At 40.5% G+C, this 22,209-nt stretch overlaps 2 protein-coding genes across 4 annotated transcripts in view; one reads left to right on the top strand and one right to left on the bottom strand.

Moving 5' to 3' along the window:
- Nucleotides 1–3,628, bottom strand: part of Shld2 (shieldin complex subunit 2) — a 73,372-nt gene extending 69,744 nt beyond the window's left edge. The window contains exons 1-2 of one of the 3 annotated variants that reach the window (XM_028789125.1): nucleotides 3,451–3,628; nucleotides 2,277–2,331 (exon numbers count right to left, since the gene is read on the bottom strand). The gene's annotated coding sequence lies outside the window, so the exon portion shown is untranslated. Of the gene's footprint in view, nucleotides 1–434; nucleotides 467–2,276; nucleotides 2,332–3,450 lie in introns of those variants that run through there. The other 2 variants (XM_028789126.1, XM_028789127.1) reach the window with 2 other exon arrangements.
- Nucleotides 3,629–3,994: 366 nt separating this feature from the next.
- The window catches only part of Glud1 (glutamate dehydrogenase 1), a 32,128-nt gene continuing 13,913 nt past the window's right edge, over nucleotides 3,995–22,209 (top strand). The window contains exons 1-4 of the mRNA XM_028789139.1: nucleotides 3,995–4,609; nucleotides 15,229–15,309; nucleotides 16,720–16,775; nucleotides 18,798–18,861. Of these exons, the coding sequence (XP_028644972.1) occupies nucleotides 4,165–4,609; nucleotides 15,229–15,309; nucleotides 16,720–16,775; nucleotides 18,798–18,861 (646 nt within the window). The 5' untranslated portion in view covers nucleotides 3,995–4,164. The remainder of the gene's footprint in view (nucleotides 4,610–15,228; nucleotides 15,310–16,719; nucleotides 16,776–18,797; nucleotides 18,862–22,209) is intronic.

Below are 22,209 nucleotides of genomic sequence, written 5' to 3'. Positions count from 1 at the left end.
AGTGAGCGAGCCAGGTATGAGGGTGTATAACCTTGATGCCAGCACTCACAAGGCAGAGACAGGTAAGACTTCCTTAGGTTCAAGGCCAGCCTGGTCTACAAAGCGAATTATAGGACAGCCAGGGCTACATGACAAGACAAGTATAAAAGACAAATAATCAAACTTTTAAAATGAGCAAAGGATCTAAATACATGTCCATAAAGCAACATATAATAAGATAGCAGAATGTTCAAGCGCAACATTATTAGACTATGAGATTTCAAGGATAGGCAAATACTTCACTTAATACCCACTAGATGCCATCATCAAAAAGACAGAGACACACTGGTGAGCAGAGAAACTAGACTCAGTTACAAGGACAACAGGAATTAAAACAGTTCAACCACCATGGGAAACAATTTGACAGTTTCTCAAAATGGCAAACACAAACTTACCATACGCCTACCAATTCTCTTCCCAGAAACACCTAAGAGAATGGAGAAATATTTCTACATAAAAACTTGTACAAGAATATTCATAACACTATTCCTAACTGTTCAAAATAAGCCTAAGGTCTATCAGTGACCAAAGAATTATAAAAATGTTGACAGCTGCCGGGCAGTGGTGACATACACCTTTAATCTCCTCTGGAGACAGAGGCAGGTGGATCTCTGTGAGTTGAGCTATACAGAGAAACCTTGTCTTGAAATGGAAGTGGGGGAGGGAGGGATGTCACATTGTGGGTATAGCTTAGTGATAGATCATAAAAGAGAGAAGGGGTACAATCAGGCAATGAAGTAGGAACGAGTGCTGCATCAATCAATAGACTTTTAAAACATAGTATGTGAAAGAAGACAACCTCTAAAGATCACATACTGATTGTATGTAAATGAAAATGTACAGAATAGAAAATGTATACAGCCCTTTCAAACCAGGTGATTCATCCAGTGATTTCTGCTTGTATATTTATATGGTATGTCTAAATTTCAGCTCTCTTCTAAAATCTTATTTCAAGTACTTGAAAGTACAAAAGAACACTGTGAATCAAGAACAGAGCAAGACTATAAAATAGCAAGGAAAAGTTCTATCAACCTCAAAGGCAGAAAACCAATTTGTCTTTGTTGAATGCCATCAAAGACTAAAATTCCTTTCAAGTTAAATTTTGGTCTCCTTTAGAAATGGAAATTATTATAAATATTTAAAGTATAATTTGGAATATTATTTGTCTATTTTACAAAGCAGTCAGATGTAAAGCTAAGTGGAGCAAATATACACTTTTTGGATAAGCAACAAAGATAACAGAATTTTGGAGTTGGCTATGTAAGTCTGACTCTTAGCCCATCTAATAGATAGGCGAACATGAACAATGTGCCTCTGAGCCTCAGGCCCCATGTAAGTCAGCTGTCACAACACCTCCTTTAGGCTGAAAGGAAAACTCCAGCTGTGTTCTAAACAGGGTTAAGGAAGCAGACCTGGAGAAGTTCACTCTTTCTCTTGGTGGGTGTGAGAGAGTTGGGGCGAGGGTTCCTCACTATATAACCCAGGCTCCCTCCAGAGCATGGGCATGCGCTAACATTTTTAAAACCTGCCAATATATATACTCTTTAGATTTTGTGTAACTTGCATGTAATGTTAAAACATTACTAAAACTGTTTTAAATAAAAAGCGACATTCTCAGGTTCTCAGAGTTCTAATTTTATTTGCTTTTTCCCCCCTTAAGACAGACAGTCCTTCTGGCTACCCTGAGTTCATTATGTGACATGAACGTGGTGACCTAAAATTCGTGGCAATCCTCCTGCTTCAGCTGATTCCTCCTGTGCTGAGATTATAGTCAGTACCACATGCCCACAGATCTTACCTATTTTTAACATACTGACACACAAGAGATACGAAATTAAAAACAAAAAATTTCTACAGCTGTATTTCTTATCCTTTCCAAAAGGTGTCTTCAATTGAGGTAACTAAACTATAGAAAAAGCAATATTAAACCTTTTTAAGGCTATGGCTACCAATAAAGAAAGAAAACTAACTGATATGGTAGTTCAACAGGCAATCCCACTAAGCTACACAGTGAGCTACAAACATGCCTGAGCTATAACGTGAGACTCCTGTCTCAAACAACAACAACATATCAAAGGATATCCTTCCATGTGCTCGCAGACACTAGTCAAGCTTAAACCTCCGGATTTGTTGAGTCTTATTCTTTTGAAACTTTAGGTTCTGGGTAGAACGTTTTGTTTCATGTAATATAAAATCATAAAGTGATAATATTATCAAGTGAAAAGGAAATTTAGTACCTTAATCTTTTCACATCAACCCAAAATCATGCTGCAGGCCAGAGAATCTTTTTTGCTAAAAAACACAATACAAATATAATTAATGGTTATCATTTATTGTTTATCAATTATTATTGATATATCAATTATGGTTGATATTAATATAATATTAATAAATATAATTAATGGTTATCATTCAGCAAATAAGGTAAGATATAAGCTACACTGGTAAAGAAAGATCAATATTGCTTCATAGTACACTGAGGTAAATGAATGTAATTTAACTGGTCTAGATTGTCACTTCACATTTACAAAACATTTTAAGGACTAAGAATTTCTCTTCCATGTTTAGTAGATGAATAAAGTCATGTAATGGATGAATGATGTCAGGAAGTACAAGGGTTTACAAAATGGCCAAAGTACTCTGGGGTGATTTTACTAGTCATGTGGCATTTGGTAGCTTGCCTTACAAGATGTTATTGGACACTGTCAAGCGTGTATGTGTGAGTGTATAACTGAGTTCTCTTGTAGCTTCATTTTTGTTTGAGAAAAATGGGTATCTCATGAAGCCCCAGCTGGAATCAAACTCTATCCTCCTGCCCTCACCTCTCAGGTTCTGGGGTTCCTGGCATGAAGAACCCAAGCCTGGCTACCACTGTGAAAATTATAACTTAGTAATCAGATCCTGGACCATTTAAGTATATGTAATATATATATATATATATATATATATATATATATATATATATATGCACACACACACAAAGAACATGTATTATGAATACACACAAAGCACCATGGCACATTCCTTTAATCTGAACACTCAGGCAAGGACTGACCGATCTGAGTTGTTCAAGGCCAGCCTGATCCATAAAGCAAATCTTGGAAATTAAATATATATACTGAGACATTTCTGGGAGCGTTATTAAATTTCTAGTTGCCTTATCTTACTTTAGAACAGAATTCCAAAAGAAGGGCAAACACTCAGTCAATGGCAGAGTTACATACAATGTACGGATGTGATGACCCAAGATTGTAATCCTAGCACTCCGGAGAATGGGCTCGGGGAGCTGAAGCAAGCATGTTTCCATGAGTTCTGGGGAAGCCTGGGCTACAGAGTGAGACCCTGACTTTAAAAAAAAAAAAAAAAAGTGGCACGCGACAGAGTCAATAATGCTTTGCATAACTGTTTTACCTCAAAAATCGCTGAACAGTTGACTAGAACAAATTAAAACCTTGTGCAAAGTAAAGGCCAGTGGGGCCAGGGCTCCCTCCAGTCTTAAGGCTTCTTGCTTTCAGGTTCCTCAACAGCCCGATTCGAGATGAGTCCGGACTTCCCCAGCGCCTTCTGCTCGGCGTCCCTCTCCGGCCTGCCGCGCAGCGGATCCGAACACCGTTCCGGCCCAGGGCGGAAAGGAGGGGCCTGGTGACTCACGCGGCCCGGGCTGCTGGCCAGCCCGCGAGGCCTCCCTACAGTCCGCTTCCACCTACTAGGCCGCCGCGCGTGCACAGGCGGACCGACCTTCCGGGACGCGAACGCGTCTGACCGCTCTCAGGAACCCGTGCCTCCGGCCCGCGGCCCGCGCGCGCCCACGCTAGCCCCCGCCCCCGCGAGCATGCGCACCAAGTCCATCTGCAAGTGCGCGCCCCCGACGCCGCAGCCGCACGCGCCGCCGCCTGGAGGCCGGGCGAGGCCGCGGCGAAGGCAAGGCCCAGCGCCCTGGGCGGCGCGCGGCTGCCGAAGTCCGTCCTCCCGGTGGGGCGACAAGCGGCGCAGGGGAGGGGACAGCCAGACGAGCAGGAAGCTGCGGCTTAAAAGGGCAGCTCGCGCCCAGCCCTTCCTCCCGCGGTCCAGGCCTGCGAGTTCTGGTCTTCACTGCTCCCTCCGCTCTCGCCTCAACCCGCCGCCATGTACCGCCGTCTGGGCGAAGCGCTGCTACTGTCCCGCGCCGGGCCCGCTGCCCTGGGCTCTGCGGCTGCAGACTCAGCCGCGCTGCTGGGCTGGGCTCGCGGACAGCCCTCCGCTGCCCTGCAACCCGGGCTCACGCCGGTCGCCCGGCGCCACTACAGCGAAGCGGCCGCCGACCGCGAAGACGACCCCAACTTCTTTAAGATGGTGGAGGGATTCTTCGACCGCGGCGCCAGCATCGTGGAGGACAAGCTGGTGGAAGACCTGAAGACCCGAGAGAGCGAGGAGCAGAAGCGGAACCGGGTGCGCGGCATCCTGCGGATCATCAAGCCCTGCAACCATGTGTTGAGCCTCTCCTTCCCCATCCGGCGCGACGACGGCTCCTGGGAGGTCATCGAAGGCTACCGGGCCCAGCACAGCCAGCACCGCACGCCCTGCAAGGGAGGTGAGCGCCCTCCGGCCCCTTACCGCCCTCCCTCCTCTCGAGAATCCCGTTGTCCCGGCCGCTACTCGGCCCAGCCCAGTTCTGCAGGCCGTGCCCCGCTTCGGGTTCCCCCGCCTCGGGTGTGGCAGCCTTAGAGGATACTGATTTTTTTTTCCGCCCTAAAACAACCACGTAATATGCCAGCCTTTTTACTGGGCAAACATTCACCCCAAGCCTCTGCATGTGTTGATTCTGACTGAGGGCACTGTACAGCTTTCCTTTAAGCCTCAGTGCTTGTCATAGAGCATGAGCCCTTAACACAAGCAGCCGATGATACAAGAACAGAGAAAATTATTTTCTTTCTGGAGTTGGAATCTTGAAAGTTTGATTAACCAGCTCAGGTTACTAATCTTTTAAATTAATGTAATTTTACACTGATGACTTTTTGCATTGTGCCCCTTTCCTCCCCTCAAAACAATGTAAAATACCGAGCCGAGTAACGTCTCTGACAAACAGGGCGACCTGACATTAAATCTAAAGGGTGTAGACTACAGAACTCCCTGCCAGCCAATAGAATAAAATAGCCCTGGGGGTGTGTTCCTGTCCTGGCTAGTACCAGAATTGAGCCTAGGCAAAAGGTAGAGTCCTTAGAGAGTTCAATCAGTTAAATTTGTTAGTTAACCAAGGTATCCTGTGGTTTAAATTTTTTGGATGTGTGTAGATTGGCTGACAGACTATTTTAGGGAAGAAAAAGCATTTTGCATTTTTCCCACTGTATTTCACAATACAGCTTTAAAGGTGCATTTTAAAAAAAGACCTATTAAAGGAAAACCACCTTTTTTCAGTTGCTTAAACTTAATATATTGAGTAGGAGTCTTGATGGAGGTTGACTTGGCAAGTGAGCACAGAGGAGGTTGGACTAGAACAGCGGTTCATTTCATTGCTACTTCATGACTGTAATTTTGCTACTGTTAAGAATCATTATGTAAACATCTAATATGCAGGATATTTGATATGCAACCCCTGCAAGGGTTATGGTGGGACCCACAGGTTGAGAACTGCAGAACTAGACCTTTGTCTGCCTCAGTCCTATCCAATAGTCCTTTTGCTACCTAACTAAAAATTATAGAAATGTTTCTACACTGGAAAAACTGAGACTGTGATGGTGTTCCCAGTGGTGGAACAAAGGTTGTGGCCAAAGGTTTAATGATTGACCAAATTCACATTGAGTCCACCCCCTTCTAGGATCTCCCTTTGGAGCCTAATTGTCCCTTGCTCAGTAGTTCCCTCTACTAGAAGCCATTGGAACCACTTTGACCTCTGATTTCCTGTACAGCTCCAAAATTATATAAAAGGGGTAGTCATTCTCCTACACTTCACCTTCCTTCCTCTCTCCTTCCTCCCTCCCACCCTCCATCCGCCAGCCAGAAACTCAAATTTACTCCCCTCCAGAGCAAACAGGGATGCCTGTCAAGCAAGAGGCATTGTATTGCAAATGCTAAATTGTCCTTGTCTTCCAGAGGGCAGGCAACATTTTTCCAATCCCTTAGCATTTCCTCAGCATCCTGTGATTTGGTGGGTTTTATTTTCTGTTTTGTTGCAGCTAGCTCCATAGTCATTAAAGCAATCTGAATTTGCCATAGTCTGTTATTTTAAATGTTCTTGTCACAGAAGTTTTAATAGCAAAATATTGAACCTGGCAACAAATATCATCAGCCTTACCAGATCACAGTAACCATAGCACTTGTTCAAAGTAGATGAACAGAATAGAAATAGAGAAACTGGTTTGTAGTTAGTTAACAGTAACAGCATTGCATGATGAGACAGCAAGATGAACAAAATTGGGCTTTATAAAGTAAAACTTAAATTTATTTAACATCACACTGCCCCTTCACCCCCTGGCCCATGCCTAAGTAAACTGTCTCCTCATAGTGTTTTGGGAATTTTGTTTTTGATACTCCTGCCTCATCAGATCTCCCAGTGTTTATTAAGAAAAACCTCATCTGTTCCTTGACATCCTTTTCCCAGACTGCAGCCTTCTGTATCTAATCTTTCCTCCACAGTGACCTTATACCTGAGTTTCCTAAAATAAAGACCTCAAGGTTGAAGCAGGCCTGGTGACTTGCTGCAATCCTAGCTCTGAGAGCTGAGCCAGGAGGATTGTGAATTGCCTGAGCTACTCAGTAAGATCCTATCTCAAAAAACAGAAACTAATCCTGTATTGAAGTAATAGTCTAATCTATAATGAAAAGAGATAGTTTAAAGTAAAGACCTGGGAGTGCTCATGAGTAATTTATTTCAAGTAAATATTTACACTGCAAGTTCTTGCTTTTTGGCTTTTATGTTTGTTTGTTTTTCAAGACAGGGTCTCTCTGTATAACTCTGGCTGTTCTGGAACTCACTCTGTAGACCAGGCTGGCCTCCAACTCAGAAACCCATCTGCCTCTGCCTCCCAAGTGCTGGGATTAAAAGTGTGTACCACCACTGTCCGTCAAGTAAATATTTAATAAAACTTGGTTTTGTGATTTTTTTTTCCCAAGCATATTTAACTGAGGTTACTAGATTTGCCTCTCTGGTAAGGATTTACAGAGGACTGGAGACTTAAGTAAGAACTGGAGCACTTGCCTAGCACACTCAAGGCCTGGATTCTGTCAGTAGCCAGGTATGGCAATATGCACTTGCAATTCTGTAATCCCCAGCATTAAGGAGGCAAAGCAGGAAGATCGAAATTCAGTGCTAGCCTGGACTACATAGATAGATCTTGTCTTTAAAAACCAAAAAAATCTATTTTTGTAGCAGAGATGGATATTGTAATAAATAGCTGATTTGACAAGACTTGTTCGAAAGTTCCAATATGTTTTTAAAACATAGTAGAGAGAGAGTGTTCCTGTTGGACATGAGGATATTCTGGGTACATCTTCTGTCATCCAGTTGTTTGCTAGGGTAAACAACTAGTGGTGGGTGCCTTCCCTCACCACTCCATTTGCATCTCTCCTGAAGCATCTGTTCTGAAGAGAACAATTTTCTCAACAGATTGTTCTATTAACAGTTAAGCTTAAAATTCTTAAAAATCAGTTGAGGGGCTAGAGCGACCACTCAGTGGTTTAGAGCATTGGCTGCTCTTGCAGAAGACCTGGTTTGATTCCTAGCACTCAGTGGTGACTCAGAACCATCCATAACTCCAGTTCCAGTGGATCTGATGCCTTTTCTGACCTCCTCAGGCATCATGTGAAGCACGTTTATATGTGCAAGCAAAACATTCAGACACATAAAATGAAATGTTAAAACAGTTTAGGAGAAGAGTTTAGCAATCAACTGACTATAGGAGCTATCTTACCCCTCAGTGCCTTCATCTTAAATTTAGTCAAAGTTTTCCCATTAATGGTTCTTTTTCCTTTGTTAGAACTTCCTCAAATCGTTATTTAAATGTAGATGGTGAACAGTAGATGGGTATCTTGTGCAACCTAATACTTTGAAAGCATAAAAGCGTGGCTGTAACTGTGTCTTGCTACAAAATCAAATAGAAAATTTAACCTATTTTATAAGCCATATAATGCATACATTCTTTAGCACTCAGCTGTGAAATAGTGTTTATAATACTTTTTAGTTAAATGCAGAATTGTTTGCCTTTATACAGACATGTCATTTCATAAAAGCCATGTGTTCCTCGTCCTTATGTGCAAACAAATGAAGAGCTCTGAAACCTGAGGCAGTGTATGCTACAGATTTCTTTTCTCCTGTTCTTTTCTTTAAGCATTGCCATCCACTTAACTAGTTACAGGTCACTCAGAGCACACTGTAAAATCTGCAAGTTGCAATCGGAAACTAAGTACCAGTACAGATAATTCCAGAACAACGTAATGATTAATGTTCCCATAAATGAACTGAACAGGTGAGCTTTTTGGCTTAAAACCAGAAGAAATTGGATTTACCACTGTAATCATTTAAACTCTGAGAAAATCAGTTTTTATCGACTAATGTTGCAGATGTTGAGGACAGAAGCAGAAAGAACTTAGTTTAAGGCTTGGCTGGTCTTTAGAGATTTTCAGGCCAGCCAGGGCTACACAGTGATCCTGTGTCCTCAAGAAGACAAAAGGTGAACTGATGCGCAGGATCAGCGCAGGATGGTAAGCTCATCCTTGTGCCTGGAAGATGGTGAGCCCCTAGCTCCTTGGGGAAGGACACTCCCTTGTTGTATCCTTAGTTATATGTAAGGTATTTGAGTTCTATAAGGCATGATAGCCTATTACTGAACCTGAGGAGGGACCTGTAGAAACCTCTGGTTTATATCCAAGTCAAACCCAGTCTTTGTAACTAATTTCTGAAAGGGTGATCTTGTGAGATTATTGAGCTTTTATTTAGCCTGTGAGGTCTAAGCTTTCAACCATTAGTGTTAGACGTGAATTAAGTGAGGGAATGCCCATTCTGTGAGCAGAGAACTAAAAGGTGATGGACAGAGTTTTCCTGGTTCAGCTTTGTTGAGTGGGTGATACTAAACCTAATGGACTACAGAAAATAGCATGAGAACTCAGAGTGGAGGCGATAGGAGTGGAAAGGGGCAGCTAAAGCCATCTGAAGAAACGATGGTATTCTTCAGAGATGTGGGAGGAAGCAAAGATAAAGTTTTCAGTCTAAGAGAGAGGAAGAAAAAAATAAGGATACTAGAGACAGCAGGCCACAGTAGCCCCCACCTGAAAGCCTTTCAACCATAGTCCAAATAGAAAATTCCAGGAGTCAGCCATTAATGATCTTAACTGGTGCACCGTTCTGGGAAGTGGCATAAAATCTCAGGATACCATACCTCTGCTTGGCCAGACCTTTGTCGTAACATAATCATGTTTCCTATGTTTTATGAGAGTGCTGACAATTTAGTTATGCCGAAGAGCAGCCATAAAGTGCTTTCCTTGCCAAGTGTGGTGGCTCATCTACAGTCCCACCAATTAGGAGACTGAGGCAGGAGGAAGGCCGAGGATGCAGAGCCACAGTCAAAAAAATTAAAGAATAAGAATAAAATAGGGGCTCAGGAAATGCTTCCACCATTAAGGGCACCTGTCTTTCAGAGGCCCTGGTTCAATTCTCAGCATGCAGTGCTTTTTTAATGGAAAAGTAATAGTTTATATAGATATGTATATATGGGCAGAAGATGCGTAGTATTTAATTTATTACGGCAAATCCTTAGACCATCTAATATTAGACGTTAACTACCAACCCTAGCAAATAGAATAGGGGTTTCTAAAATTCTTCAGATTGATCATGTAAATGTGTTTGCTGCCAAGCCTGATGACCTAATTCCCATCCCTGGGATCCACACAGTAGAAGAGAACTAGATTCAGATTGTCCTCTGACCTCCAACACAGTACCCTCTTGATTGTTGTTTTCCTGGTCAGTTGCCTCCCTTTCCTCAGTAGTAATTCTGCCCTTATTCTCTGAAGACCCATTGAAACTAGATAGCTTCAGTCCTTTAAACCTTTTCATAACAAGTTAGGATAGTTACTGTTGCATTTTGTCTTGTTAAATGTTGCCCAACTTCATGTGGATGTCAGGGGTATCTTTTTTTTTCTTTTTTTAACTATGTAGCCCAGGCTGGCCCCAGTTGCTTGTGTGCTGAGATTACAGTCATACACAGTCATACCTAGCTGTCACCCAGCTTTATTTATACTCAGTAGTTTAGCATCAAACCTCGAAAAAAAATATGTAAGCAATTTTTATTTAAAACTTAACAAGATCCTCCTTTTTTAATGCATAGTCTCCCATCTGTTGGGGTGATAAGGCAAGCTGTATGCATAAGACTTAATATAAGACAGCTATATTGTTGGTAGTTACAATGCATAGAGATTACTTGGAAAGATTTAAATAAATTCCCAGGATACAGATTTAAGTGACTGAGAGTGCCCATTCCCAAAGTAGAAAGCTAGATGTAAGTGTTAATCAAGTAACTTAAGTTGTAATTTTTTTCAAAAAAAAAAAAAAGTCATATGTAAGACATAATTTAATTTTTTTTTTTGTTTGTTTTTTTTTGTTTTTTTTTTCGAGACAGGGTTTCTCTGTGTAGTCCTGGCTATCCTGGAACTCACTCTGTAGACCAGGCTGGCCTTGAACTCAGAAATCCGCCGGCCTCTGCCTCCCAAGTGCTGGGATTAAAGGCGCCTCCCAAGTGCTGGGATTAAAGGCGTGCGCCACCACCGCCCGGCTCATAATTTAAATTTTTAATAAAGAAGCTAAACTTTGTTTCCCAAGAAGCTTAAGTTTGTTTCTTCCCAGTGGGTTAGTAGGGTTGTTTTTTGGTTTTTTGGTTTTTTGAGACAGGGTTTCTCTGTATAGCCCAGGCTGTCCTGGAACTCACTCTGTAGATCAGGCTGGCCTCAAACTCAGAAATCCGCCTGCCTCTGCCTCCGCCTCCCAAGTGCTGGGATTAAAGGTGTGTGCCACCACTGCCCAGCTGGGTTAGTAGTTCTTAAAACCTATGTTTCCTACCTTTTTTTTTTTTTTTTAAAGATTTATTTATTTATTATATATGAATACACTGTAGCTGTCTTCAGACACACCAGAAGAGGGCATCAGATCTCATTACAGATGGTTGTGAGCCACCATGTGGTTGCTGGGATTTGAACTCAGGACCTCTGGAAGTGCAGTCAGTGCTCTTAACCACTGAGCCATCTCTCCAGCCCCCGTTTCCTACCTTCTTAAACAGAGTAAGTTAATTGGTTTTCTTCCTCCTTTCTCATCTTCCTCCCTCCTTTTCTTCCTTTGCTTTCTATGCTAGTGACGAGGCCCAGGGCCTTGCACAAGACCTCTACCCTAAGCTGCAGTCACAGCCCAAGACTCCTGTTTATTAAGTAGATAGTTTAGAATTTCCACTGGAATTTGAATTCCAGGGTGATAAGCCATGCCCCATTAAGGAGATGCCAGTTCAAGTAATTTTTTAAAACATTTGAGTTTCCACAAATGTTGAGTTACTGACTCATCATAAAAAAGGACGGTAGTTAAGAGAGTGTGTGTTTGGTTTTGATTCAACTAGAACCAGTAAGAAAATGTCAAGCTGTCAGTTGTGGTTTTCACTTAGTCTTTCTTTTTCCAAGTAATGAGCGGTGGTTTGTTTTTCTCTATCACCATGGCAATTTCAGCTAGTTTTGAAGGGGTAGAAGATTTGGTTTGCTTTGGTTTTGTTTTCATTTTTGAGAGATTTATTTTAGTTTTACATTTACTTAATTCTGTTGGGTTGGGGGATGGGCACGTGTATGGGAGTCGGAGGACAACTTTGTAAGAATCTGGTTCTCCCTTTCAACCATGTGGAATCCCGAGGATGGGACTTTGGCTACAAACACCTTTACCTGCTGAACATCATTCTGGCCCAGGTTTTTGTTCTTTGGGGATCTGTTCTCTATAACTAGATGTTACTATGTTGTCCAGTCTTTCGTTGGACTTGGACTTCTGCCTCAGTTTCCTGAGTATTGACTTGCCCATCTATCGATTCCAGCTGATTTGTGCTTTTACATTCTTCTAACAATGACTTAGTTACATTTTCATCCCCAACAGGTTTGATGCTAAACTATGGAGTGTAGAGTTGGGTAACAGCTAGGTATGATGGTGCCTGCGAATAATCTCAGCACACAGGTAACTGAGGCCAGCCCGAACTAGAGTCCACTGGTCACTAGATTCCTAAGCATGCTGAGAATCACGTGGTAATTAAAATGCAAGCTAGAGGGGCTGGAAGAGGGCTCAGTGTTTGAGAGCACTTGGTATTCTTGCAGAGGACCCAGGTTCAGTTCCCAGTACCCACATGGAAGCTCAGAACCACCTGTAACTCCAGTTTGGATCTGACACCGACTTCTGCCCTCAACAGACACATTTATACATGCAGGTAAAACATTCAGACACATAAAATGAAATGTTAAAGCAGTTTAAGAGAAGGATTTGTCCTACATGACCCACAGATGTACATATAGGCAAAACACCCAAACACATGAAATAATAATTTTTTTTTGTTTTGTTTTTTTTGTTTTTTCGAGACAGGGTTTCTCTGTGCAGCCTTGGCTGTCCTGGAACTCACTCTGTAGACCAGGCTAGCCTGGAACTCTTGAACTCAGAAATCCTCCTGCCTCTGCCTCCCAAGTGCTGGGATTAAAGGCGTGCGCCACCACTGCCCGGCTAAAAAAAATTTAATGATAAAAACTAGAACATTTTTGTACCATGTGTCATTTGCATATATCTCTTGCATTGCATTAGTATTAAATTTGGAAGTCAAAGTTACTGTTAGCTTTTTAAAAATAAACTCTTAATTTCAAAGTTTCCTGTGGTGGTAAGCTTTTCGTTCTGTCTTTGGCTATACTGTCAAGTTTTAGGCTAACTTGACATGTGCTAGAGTAATTTTGGAAAAGGGAACCTCAGTTGAGAAAATGCCTCCACCTGATTAGCCTGCACACAAGCCTGTGGTGCATTTCCTTGATTAGCAGTTGATGTTGGTGGGCACAGCTCACTGTGGGCAGTGCCACTCCTGGGCTGGTGGTCCCGGGTACTATAAGAAAGCTGACTGAGCAAGCCAGTAAGCAGCACTTCGCCATGGCCTCTGCATCAGCTCCTATCCCCAGGTTCCTTCCCTGTTTGAGTTCCTGCCCTGATTTCCTTTCATAATAAATAGCAATGTGAAAGTATAATTTGAAATAAAACCTTTCCTCCCTAAGTTCTTTATGGTGGTAGTTTATCACAGCGGTGGGAGCCTTGACTAAGGCTCTGCCCTTCCAGTTTCTCCCTAATGATAAATAATGAACATCATCGTGGTGGTATTTGTAGTTTTCTTTGCTGGACTAGAGCATAGATTATTTTGTAAGCAGGGCAGAACATGGCCCAAGATTGGAGGCCCCTCCTTATGACACAGTCAGTAGTCCACAGTTCTTTAATTCACCCACTGGCCATTATAGGTCAGGCAGTCATGGGGATCCTGCTTTTGGGTTAAAACCTTCTACATCCACCCATACCTCTTAGTGCTGATCTACTAAAACTCACTAACATTGCTGCCCCAAACCAAATACAGTAATGCCAATGGCAATAGTGGCTAACAGGCCTCTGATGCTTTAGGATAAAGAAAAAAAATCACAATATACCTTCCTCTGTTTCTAGAATTAGAGTTTGTTCTTCATGTACTCCAGTCGTGCTAATTTCAGTGTACTGAATTAGTTAATTTAACACAGTATGTCTTTATGTTTGTAGTCCTGTTCTCACATAAATATCTTAAATGTCTATTCAAATATGGTGAAGGATTTCCAAGGTTACTGACTGGCTGTCTTTGGGTTTGGATCCCAGAGAAGACAACTAGCTTTCCTTGTGTGGGAGTATCTTTTTGTCTTACTGGAGTTTACTTTGAGATCGTGTGTTATTACTACTGTGTCCAGTAGTCTAGTAGTAGTAAAAGCACCTGTATACTATTGATTATATTTAGAAAGGTTACAAAGAAAACTTTCTTGACCCCCAGGTAACACAACCTTCATTACCTTCTGCTCCCTTCTTACCCTAATTTTGTCTGCTCCAGGGCTTATTCTGCTTTCCTGACAACCCTCCCATATCTCACTCCAATAGAAGTTTCTCCTTAGTTGATAGAGTGCAGAAAAATGCCTGTGTGGTGACTAATAATTCCACATGGATGTAGCTGGGGAAATTTTTCTCCACAGACAAAAAAGTTCATCTATTGGAAACATGTGTTTTGGTTTTGTTTTGCTTCGTTTTGTTTTTCCAGACAGTTTCACTGTGTATTCCTGGCTGTTCTGAAACTAACTCTGTAGACCAGGCTGCCCTTGAACTTAAAGATCCTCCTGCCTCTGTTTCCTGAGCACTGACTGCCCCACTAATATTTTTTAATGTTGAGATTGTAGATCCTCAGTGGAAACTTGCATTGTTATACTTTACATTTCTAGCTTTTACTCTCCAAGATTTTTGTAATAAGAGAACATTAATAATTTTTAAGTAATATGTGTAAGAGATGTAATAATTTTTATTTGGCTTGGTATTGATTTGTGTGTATGTTCTGTACCACAGCACATGTGTATCAGTTATCTACTACCAGATAGGTCCTAGGAACTGACGGCAAGTAATTATGCTTAATGGTAAATGTTGTTACCTGCTAAAGCATCTCCCTGGCATAAATTTATTTATTCTTGCAGTGCTGGGTGTCAGACTGAGAGCCTTTTGAGTGAGTACTAGTTGTCTGTAAATCTCTTTCTAAGAACTCTTTCTAAGCAAAGTCTAGTCTTCAGACCACTCTTGGCTATCAGAGTAAATTAATTAATTCAGTGCCCATTCTGTAACTCCTTTTGGGTGTCTAATTAGCAGCTTTCCCTTTTTACCTTTTATAGTATCCTTATACATAAGATCTTGAAGTATTATAGCTCAGCACAGAAGCAGAGGCAAGTGGATCTGAGTTTGAGGCCAACCTGGTATACAGAGCAAGTTCTAGGTCAGCCAGGAATACACAGAAACACTGTGTCTCAAAAACTTTTAAAAAAGGGTATTTCAGTTGTTTATAGAAATAGTTTGTCTGTAGAATATAAGAGGTATGGCATTTTCAATTTATAGCTATTACTGTTAACTTAGCAGAAGTTGTAAATGTAATTCTGTCTTCCCTCCTTTTTTTAAATGAATGTCCTCAGGCATCCGTTACAGCACCGACGTGAGTGTGGATGAAGTGAAGGCACTGGCTTCCTTAATGACATACAAGTGCGCAGTGGTCGGTGAGTGACCCTCTCTGCTAATGCCTAACAGCTCTGGGGAAATGTGCATATACATGGCTACTTTTTAAAATACTTTTTTTTTTATTACTGTGTTTATAGTGATATGTGTGGAAGTCAGAGGCAACACTGTAGAGGTGGTTCTCTCCCACTTCCTTTTCTTAGGTTCCTAGAATCAGACTTAGGTTGTCAAGCTTCTAAGTACCATTAACCTCCTGAGCCAACACTGGGATTAAAGGTGTATGTCACCAAACCTTACCTGGGTGTTTTTAACTTTCTTTCATAGTCTTCTCCATTTTTGAATTATAACGCAAGGATTTTAGGATCTCTTTAGGGGCTATGGGAAGTATAGACTCGTTTTTCTCCTTATTTGTGTGTTTGCATTACAGTTGTACATCAGTATATATTGAAACACATCAACATGTAATGGGATGTATATTACCAAGGAGACCATGGTAATTAAAGAAATAAGAAATTTGTCATTTCTAAACTTAAAACAATGAAATTTTTATAGAAGCTACCTCAGTTTTCTTGAAGCATAGATCCTTGTTTTAAATGGCAATCCATGCTCTATAAGTAAATCATAGTAGAAGGAAAATATACAGTATTCTCTTAGAAGTAGTAGAATGCTGATTAAATATAATCAACACCTGGCTGGTATTATAATAATTTCAAGTTTAACATCTATGCTTTCTTATGATGCTGAGAATTGAACCCAGGACATTTTTCATCCTAGGCAGTCACTCCACCAACTAAGCTATAGCCTCAGCACTTGATTTGGTTTGGGAATTTTCTAGAATTAAAAGTCATGTAGCTGGGTGGTGGTGGCTCACGTTTTTAATCACAGCACTTGGTTAGAGGCAGATGGATCTATACATTCCAGGATAGCCAGGACTAAACAACAAAACCCTATCTTGAAATGATTCAGAATCTGAAACTATATGAGCACTAAAATAGTGTTCCATACCTGATCTTATGAGACGAGTTATTGTCAAAATGTAGGTATCAGGCTATGTGGTAGTAGGGCATACCTTTAATCCTAGCACTCTGGAAACAGAAGCAGGTGAATCTCTCAGTTTGAGGCCAGCCTGGTCTACAGAGAGTTCCAGGACAGCCAGGGCTACACAGAAAAACCCTGTCTCGAAAAACAAGCAAACAAAAAACAAAATATAGGCAACAGTAAAATGTCCTGCGTCATTACCTATAGACTATGTATATATGAAACATCAAATTCTTGTCTAGGGTTGGAGCCCATCCTCAAGATAACTAATCGTGTACAGGTAAGAAAATCTGAAATGCAAGAATACTTCAGAAACACTTGATGACATTGGCTCTCCCTGTATTGGCAATACTTTCTGTTTTTATATTTTTTAAGCTTTATATGGAACAACATCTTTCACTTTTCTCTTTCAGATGTGCCATTTGGAGGTGCTAAAGCAGGTGTTAAGATCAATCCCAAGAGCTATACAGTAAGTATCCAACTGGTATTGTCCACATAGGGCCTAAAATTGTGTTCCTCGTGCCAGTGAGATTAATGGTTTCCATTGCTTTCCTAGAGGAATTGGAAAACAAATAATGATTGAATCAATTGTAAATTACCCAATGTTTTTTGCCTTACTTACTTGCTATTGATGTCTTTCTTACTTGCTTAAAAAGTAATTAATACTTCTCATGTTGATAGTCATTTACATCCATTTTTTTATTTAAATTTTGATCTGAAGTTTTCAGCCTGGTGTGGTAGCACACACATTTTTATCCAAGCACTCAGGTGGCAGAGGCAGGCAGATCTGTGAGTTCAAGGATAGCCTGATCTACATAGTAAGTTCTAGTATATAGCCAGGACTACCAGAGAAGCCCTGTCTTAGAAAACTAAAAATTAAAAAATGAGTAAGACTTTGATCTGAAGTTTTAATATCAAGGTTTTATTCTAACAACAAATAACTTATCTAGTAAACATCATGTTTATTCTGTTAGTTCCAAGTTAGTTAAAACTGGTTGCTACAGTGGTTAACTCTGTGGTTTTATTCTCTTTGAAATTCACCATTTGATGACTTCCTTGAACATACTTGGGTGACTTGTTTATCTCTGTAACCTTTTCAAAAAGCCCACACCCCTCGAAAAACCAAAAAAAAAAAGAAGAAGAAGAAGCCCACACCCATGCTCTTAGATGTGTCTTGTCTTTTTGACTGCCGTTCTCTTAACCCTCATACCTATATAAAACATCTACATTAAACCCTAACTCTCTCTCACTTTTTACATGTGATTTTGTTTTGTTTTTGAGACAGGGATTCACTATATAGCCCAGATTGACCTAATTCTCTGCAGTCCTCCTGAGACGTGGGGTTACAGGCATAAGCCATCACACCCATATTAAAACTTAACATTCAAGTGAAAGTGCAAGCATGACCCATGGAGTCTGTCTTAGGGTTTTATTGCTATGAAGAGACACCATAACCCCAGCAACTTTTATAAAGGAAGACATTTAGTTGGGGCTGGTTTACAGTTTCAGAGGTTTAGACCATTGTCATCATGGCTGGAAGCATGGCAGCATCCAGGCAGACATGGTGCTGCAGAAGAAGCTGAGAGTCCTACATCTTGATTCACAGGCAGCAGGAGACTGCCACACTAGACCCAGCTTGAGCATATGAGACTTCAAAACCTGCCTCCACAGTGACACACTTCCTCCAGCGAGGCCACACTTCATAAACACTCCCTATGGGCCAAACACATGAGTGTTCAAACACATGAGTCTATGGTGACCAACCTATTCAAACCACCTCAGGATCTATATAGTAATAACTGTTTTGTGTGAGTATACGAGAGAGAGACCGAAAAGAGGAAGGATTTGGGGGTGTTACTACTTTGAAGCCCTGGCTGGCCTGAAAATATATATACATATACATATATACATATCCCCTAGGATGACTTCTTTTGTCTGCTAGGTTCTAGGCAAGGCTGTAGTCCTCACACGCCAAGCAGATGCTCTCCCGCTGAGCTGTATCTTACCAATTCTTTCTTCACTTTTTATTCTGAGACAGGGTTTCACAGGGTTGCCTTGAATTCTCTATAGTCCAAGCAGGCCTTTTTAAATCATTATTTTTACTAGGTGGTGGTGCTACATGCCTTTAATCCTAGGATTTAAGAAGCAGAGGTAGATGGATCTCTGAATCCCTGACAGTCAGGACTACAAAGAGAAACTCTGTCTCAAAAAACAAACCGAAAAAAATCATTTTTTCTTTACACTAGGATTATATAGACCACTAGTTTTCTTTACCAGTCTGAGATACATAGTGAGTTCAAGGTCTGCCTAGACGGCTACATAGTAAATAGACTGCTCAAAAAAGTAAATAGAAGTGTCTGCTCTACGGGCTGTACTGGGGAGTATATGAGGGAGTGTGGAAAGGTTCTTTTCATAGAAAACATGATAAAAATCCTGTTTCCATTTGATCTTTATATCAAAAATGTGTTTCTTTCTTTGTTTCTCTCTGTAGGATAATGAATTAGAAAAGATTACACGGAGGTTCACCATGGAGCTGGCAAAGAAAGGTTTTATTGGTATGTATTGCCCTATGTGTTTCCGTATGAAGTGAAACACCTACAAAGTAATGGTCTTAATTAAAGTACTACTTTTATAAACTTTTATATATAGCTGTCCTTTCCCTTCTAGAAACCAGGTTTTATTATAGATCTCGTAGACATATCTTGTCCTATTTTTAACAAGTTCAGGTTCTCGCTGCTGTGTGGAACAAGGACACTACTAAGGAGAGAGCTTTCCTGCCTTGTTCATACCCTTTTTTGAAGCATGAAGAAGAACATGACTACTAAATAATGGATGTATAACAGTATTTTTAACATGTGAAAAAAAAACTGATATCATTTGAAGGTAGTAGTTTTTTAATGTATATTAGCTGTTCCTTTACCTCACTGGAGGTGGCGGTGAGGCTGATGTGATGAACTCCATTCTCCTTCAGTGTCTCTGAGGAGCACTCTAGTCAGTTACAGGAGCTTTTGTGAACATGCTCCATTTCTAAGGATACTTCCATCTGCTTGATATTCTTATTCCCTCATATTTGTGTTGATATGTTCTTTGTGAGATATGAATATTCTTGTGATGTGTACATGTTTATTTGCTCTTCAATTTCTAAGTAGTTTGTCTTATCTTTCTTGGTCTACAGGTGTCTGGTTAACTTAAATAAGTAAGGTTACTCAGTAAAATGTCAAACAAAGGGAAACTAGCTGAAATGAGATTGGGCACACCATACTCTTAACTCTGCTTTCCTACGCTTGTGTTTTCTCTCCATGTTTCCTCCACAAGTGACAAGTTCCTGTCTAATTAAGCTATATATTGAAACTTGCTCTATTTTTAGGAAATAAGATATGAAATAAATGAATTATACAGGAGTGAATATAGGAAAAGCTAGAATGTTATAAAATTTTGTCTAAAGTCATGGGGGTTCTTGACATGCTTCCTATGAACACTACTGTGAATTTTACTTGCGCCTCATTGTCCAGGAACGTTTTGCCAGCAGAAGTTAATGAGTACCTCACTGCTGCCCACAGGGATGCTTTCTGATTTCAAGATAGTGAATTCACAGTTCAGCCTGGTGATGCCTTTGTGGTTATTTACATTGCATGCTCTTAGTCTAAAATCTCAGTTATATTTTAACATCCGTGAGGTCTTTAAATTCATTCAGTCATATTTATCACCATATTTTCTTTTTCTTTTTTTTTTTTTTTTAAAGATTTATTTATTTCTTTTATTTATGAGTACACTGTAGCTGTCTTCAGACACACCAGAAGAGGGCATCAGATCTCATTACAGATGGTTGTGAGCCACCATGTGGTTGCTGGGATTTGAACTCAGGACCTCTGGAAGAGCAGTCAGTGCTCTTAACCGCTGAGCCATCTCTCCAGCCCTCACCATATTTTCATAAGTGTTTCTCCAGCATAGTTGTAAGTCTTGACAGTTCCAGAAGTGACTCATTGGAACTCTGAAGGAGGCAGACGTTAAGTCTAAGTGATTTGGCCACTTTGCTTATAGAGGGCAAACTGAAAGCTTATCTGTCTTCTCACTTCCCTTTTTACAGAGTTCACCATCAGACTTGAATCTGAATTCTTACCCTGTTAACCCTGGGAGTTTAGGGTCAGGTATGAGTGGAGTGGGGTAGAGGAGTAAAAGGAAGATTTTGATAGGAATTGTGTTGAATATGGAGCCCATTTGGGGGGAGATGTTCATGTTTACCAAATTAAGTCTTCTAATCCATGAGCATGGACATCTTTCTGCTTATTGGGCCTGTTTTCTTTAACCATTGCTTCAATACTTCCCAATACTAGCAACAACTACATAGACGTTTTGATGCTATTACAAAGGATAATGATTTGTTGGAGGGTTGAGTTGGTTGTTTTTGAGTTGTTTTGTTTTGTTAGCATACCTAGTAATTTCTATAATCAAACCCATATGGGCAAGATGTTACATATTTAATACAGTGTATTGTCCCCATACAAAAGGACATAAATGAAGTTTGACATTTGTAGACCAGTGTGGCTATTTGTTTCTGTACAGTATCAACTTAAACTTGGATATTGGTTTTTTTCCCTTTACGATTATTCTTTATCTAAACTTAGCAATAAAATAATACCAGCCTCACAGAACAAATTGAACAATATTCCTCCCTCTTCAGATTCTTGGAAAAGCCCACAAATATCCACACGTGTGTGCGTTCATGGTAGCTATCAACCGTTAACTTTGTGCTGCAGGTTCCTCATTTTCCCTGTGTCTCCATATACCAGAACTACCCTGATTTCAACCCCTCCCTTATGTGCATGTTCTGTTATAATTTGATTTTTTTTTCAAATAAAATGGATTGATATAAGGATTTATCTGTAGTTTGTCTGTAGAAATTACTTGTAAATCTGTACATCCTGTGGATTGATCCTGTGTGAGGCAGGAGACTCACGAACATAGTAGAAAATTGGTCTTACTCTTAGCATGTCTAGGCTAATTTTTAGTGGGTTTTTCCTTGCTCCCCTTGTGAAACCTGTGAATTGCAAGCTTATCAGTCAACAGTCATATCTTTGTGTTTCTCAGTATGTCTTTTTGATCGATAAACTGCTTACCTCAGACTTACCAATTCATATTTATTGTTTTGCAGCAAGTAATGATGCTGAAAACTAAGATAATGCTCCATAGATCTTTCTAAACAGATCTGATAGCAATTTGTCCTTTGCTTAGGAAATAAATATGTATTGTAAATTGGCAAAATTGTGCTAACCTGTAGCCCGAGTTTAACACTCTTGAGAAATAGAAAGTAAGCAAACCAGACAAGTAGACTGTTTCATCAGTGGATGAGGCTAGAAAGTCTTTCCTTTAGATGGAGTTCTATAAGGAAATCAAGGTTTTGGAGGTTAGCCATCCTGAGATTGCAAGATGCCTAAAATACAGACAAGGGTGTGGAGAGACATATTTAGTGAGGCCATAAAACTTGAACCTTGACTTAAAGGTTTGTAGAAAGTTACAATGCTAAAATGCAACAATATAGTAAACATGTTATTGATACCTACCTTAATCCACCTGTATACATAAATGTGTGTGTGTGTATGTATGTATGTATGTAATATATGGGGGGGGGAAGGGACAGAGATATGTATGCGCAGAGGGCAGAGAGGGAAGGAAGAAGGGTATAGAATTGTGTAAATGAGAGCATGTGGCTATATAAAACCTGCCTTTTTCTGCATAGTGAATTTGGTGATGATTCCAAGTCATTAAATCAATATTTTTAACAGCTATTTAATACTTCTTTGTGTAGCTATGCCAAATCTTACTTGCTAGCATCTTAAGTAATTGTCTTTTATCTTTCGGTTTTTAGAGCATTCTATCTACATAGTTCTCCCTTTACAGTTGGA

This window comes from Grammomys surdaster, unplaced genomic scaffold (assembly GCF_004785775.1).
Source record: "Grammomys surdaster isolate TR1022 unplaced genomic scaffold, NIH_TR_1.0 125789, whole genome shotgun sequence".
NCBI lineage: Eukaryota > Metazoa > Chordata > Mammalia > Rodentia > Muridae > Grammomys > Grammomys surdaster.
Note: the sequence above shows the minus strand (reverse complement) of the source record. Positions and strands in the feature narration are given on the sequence as shown.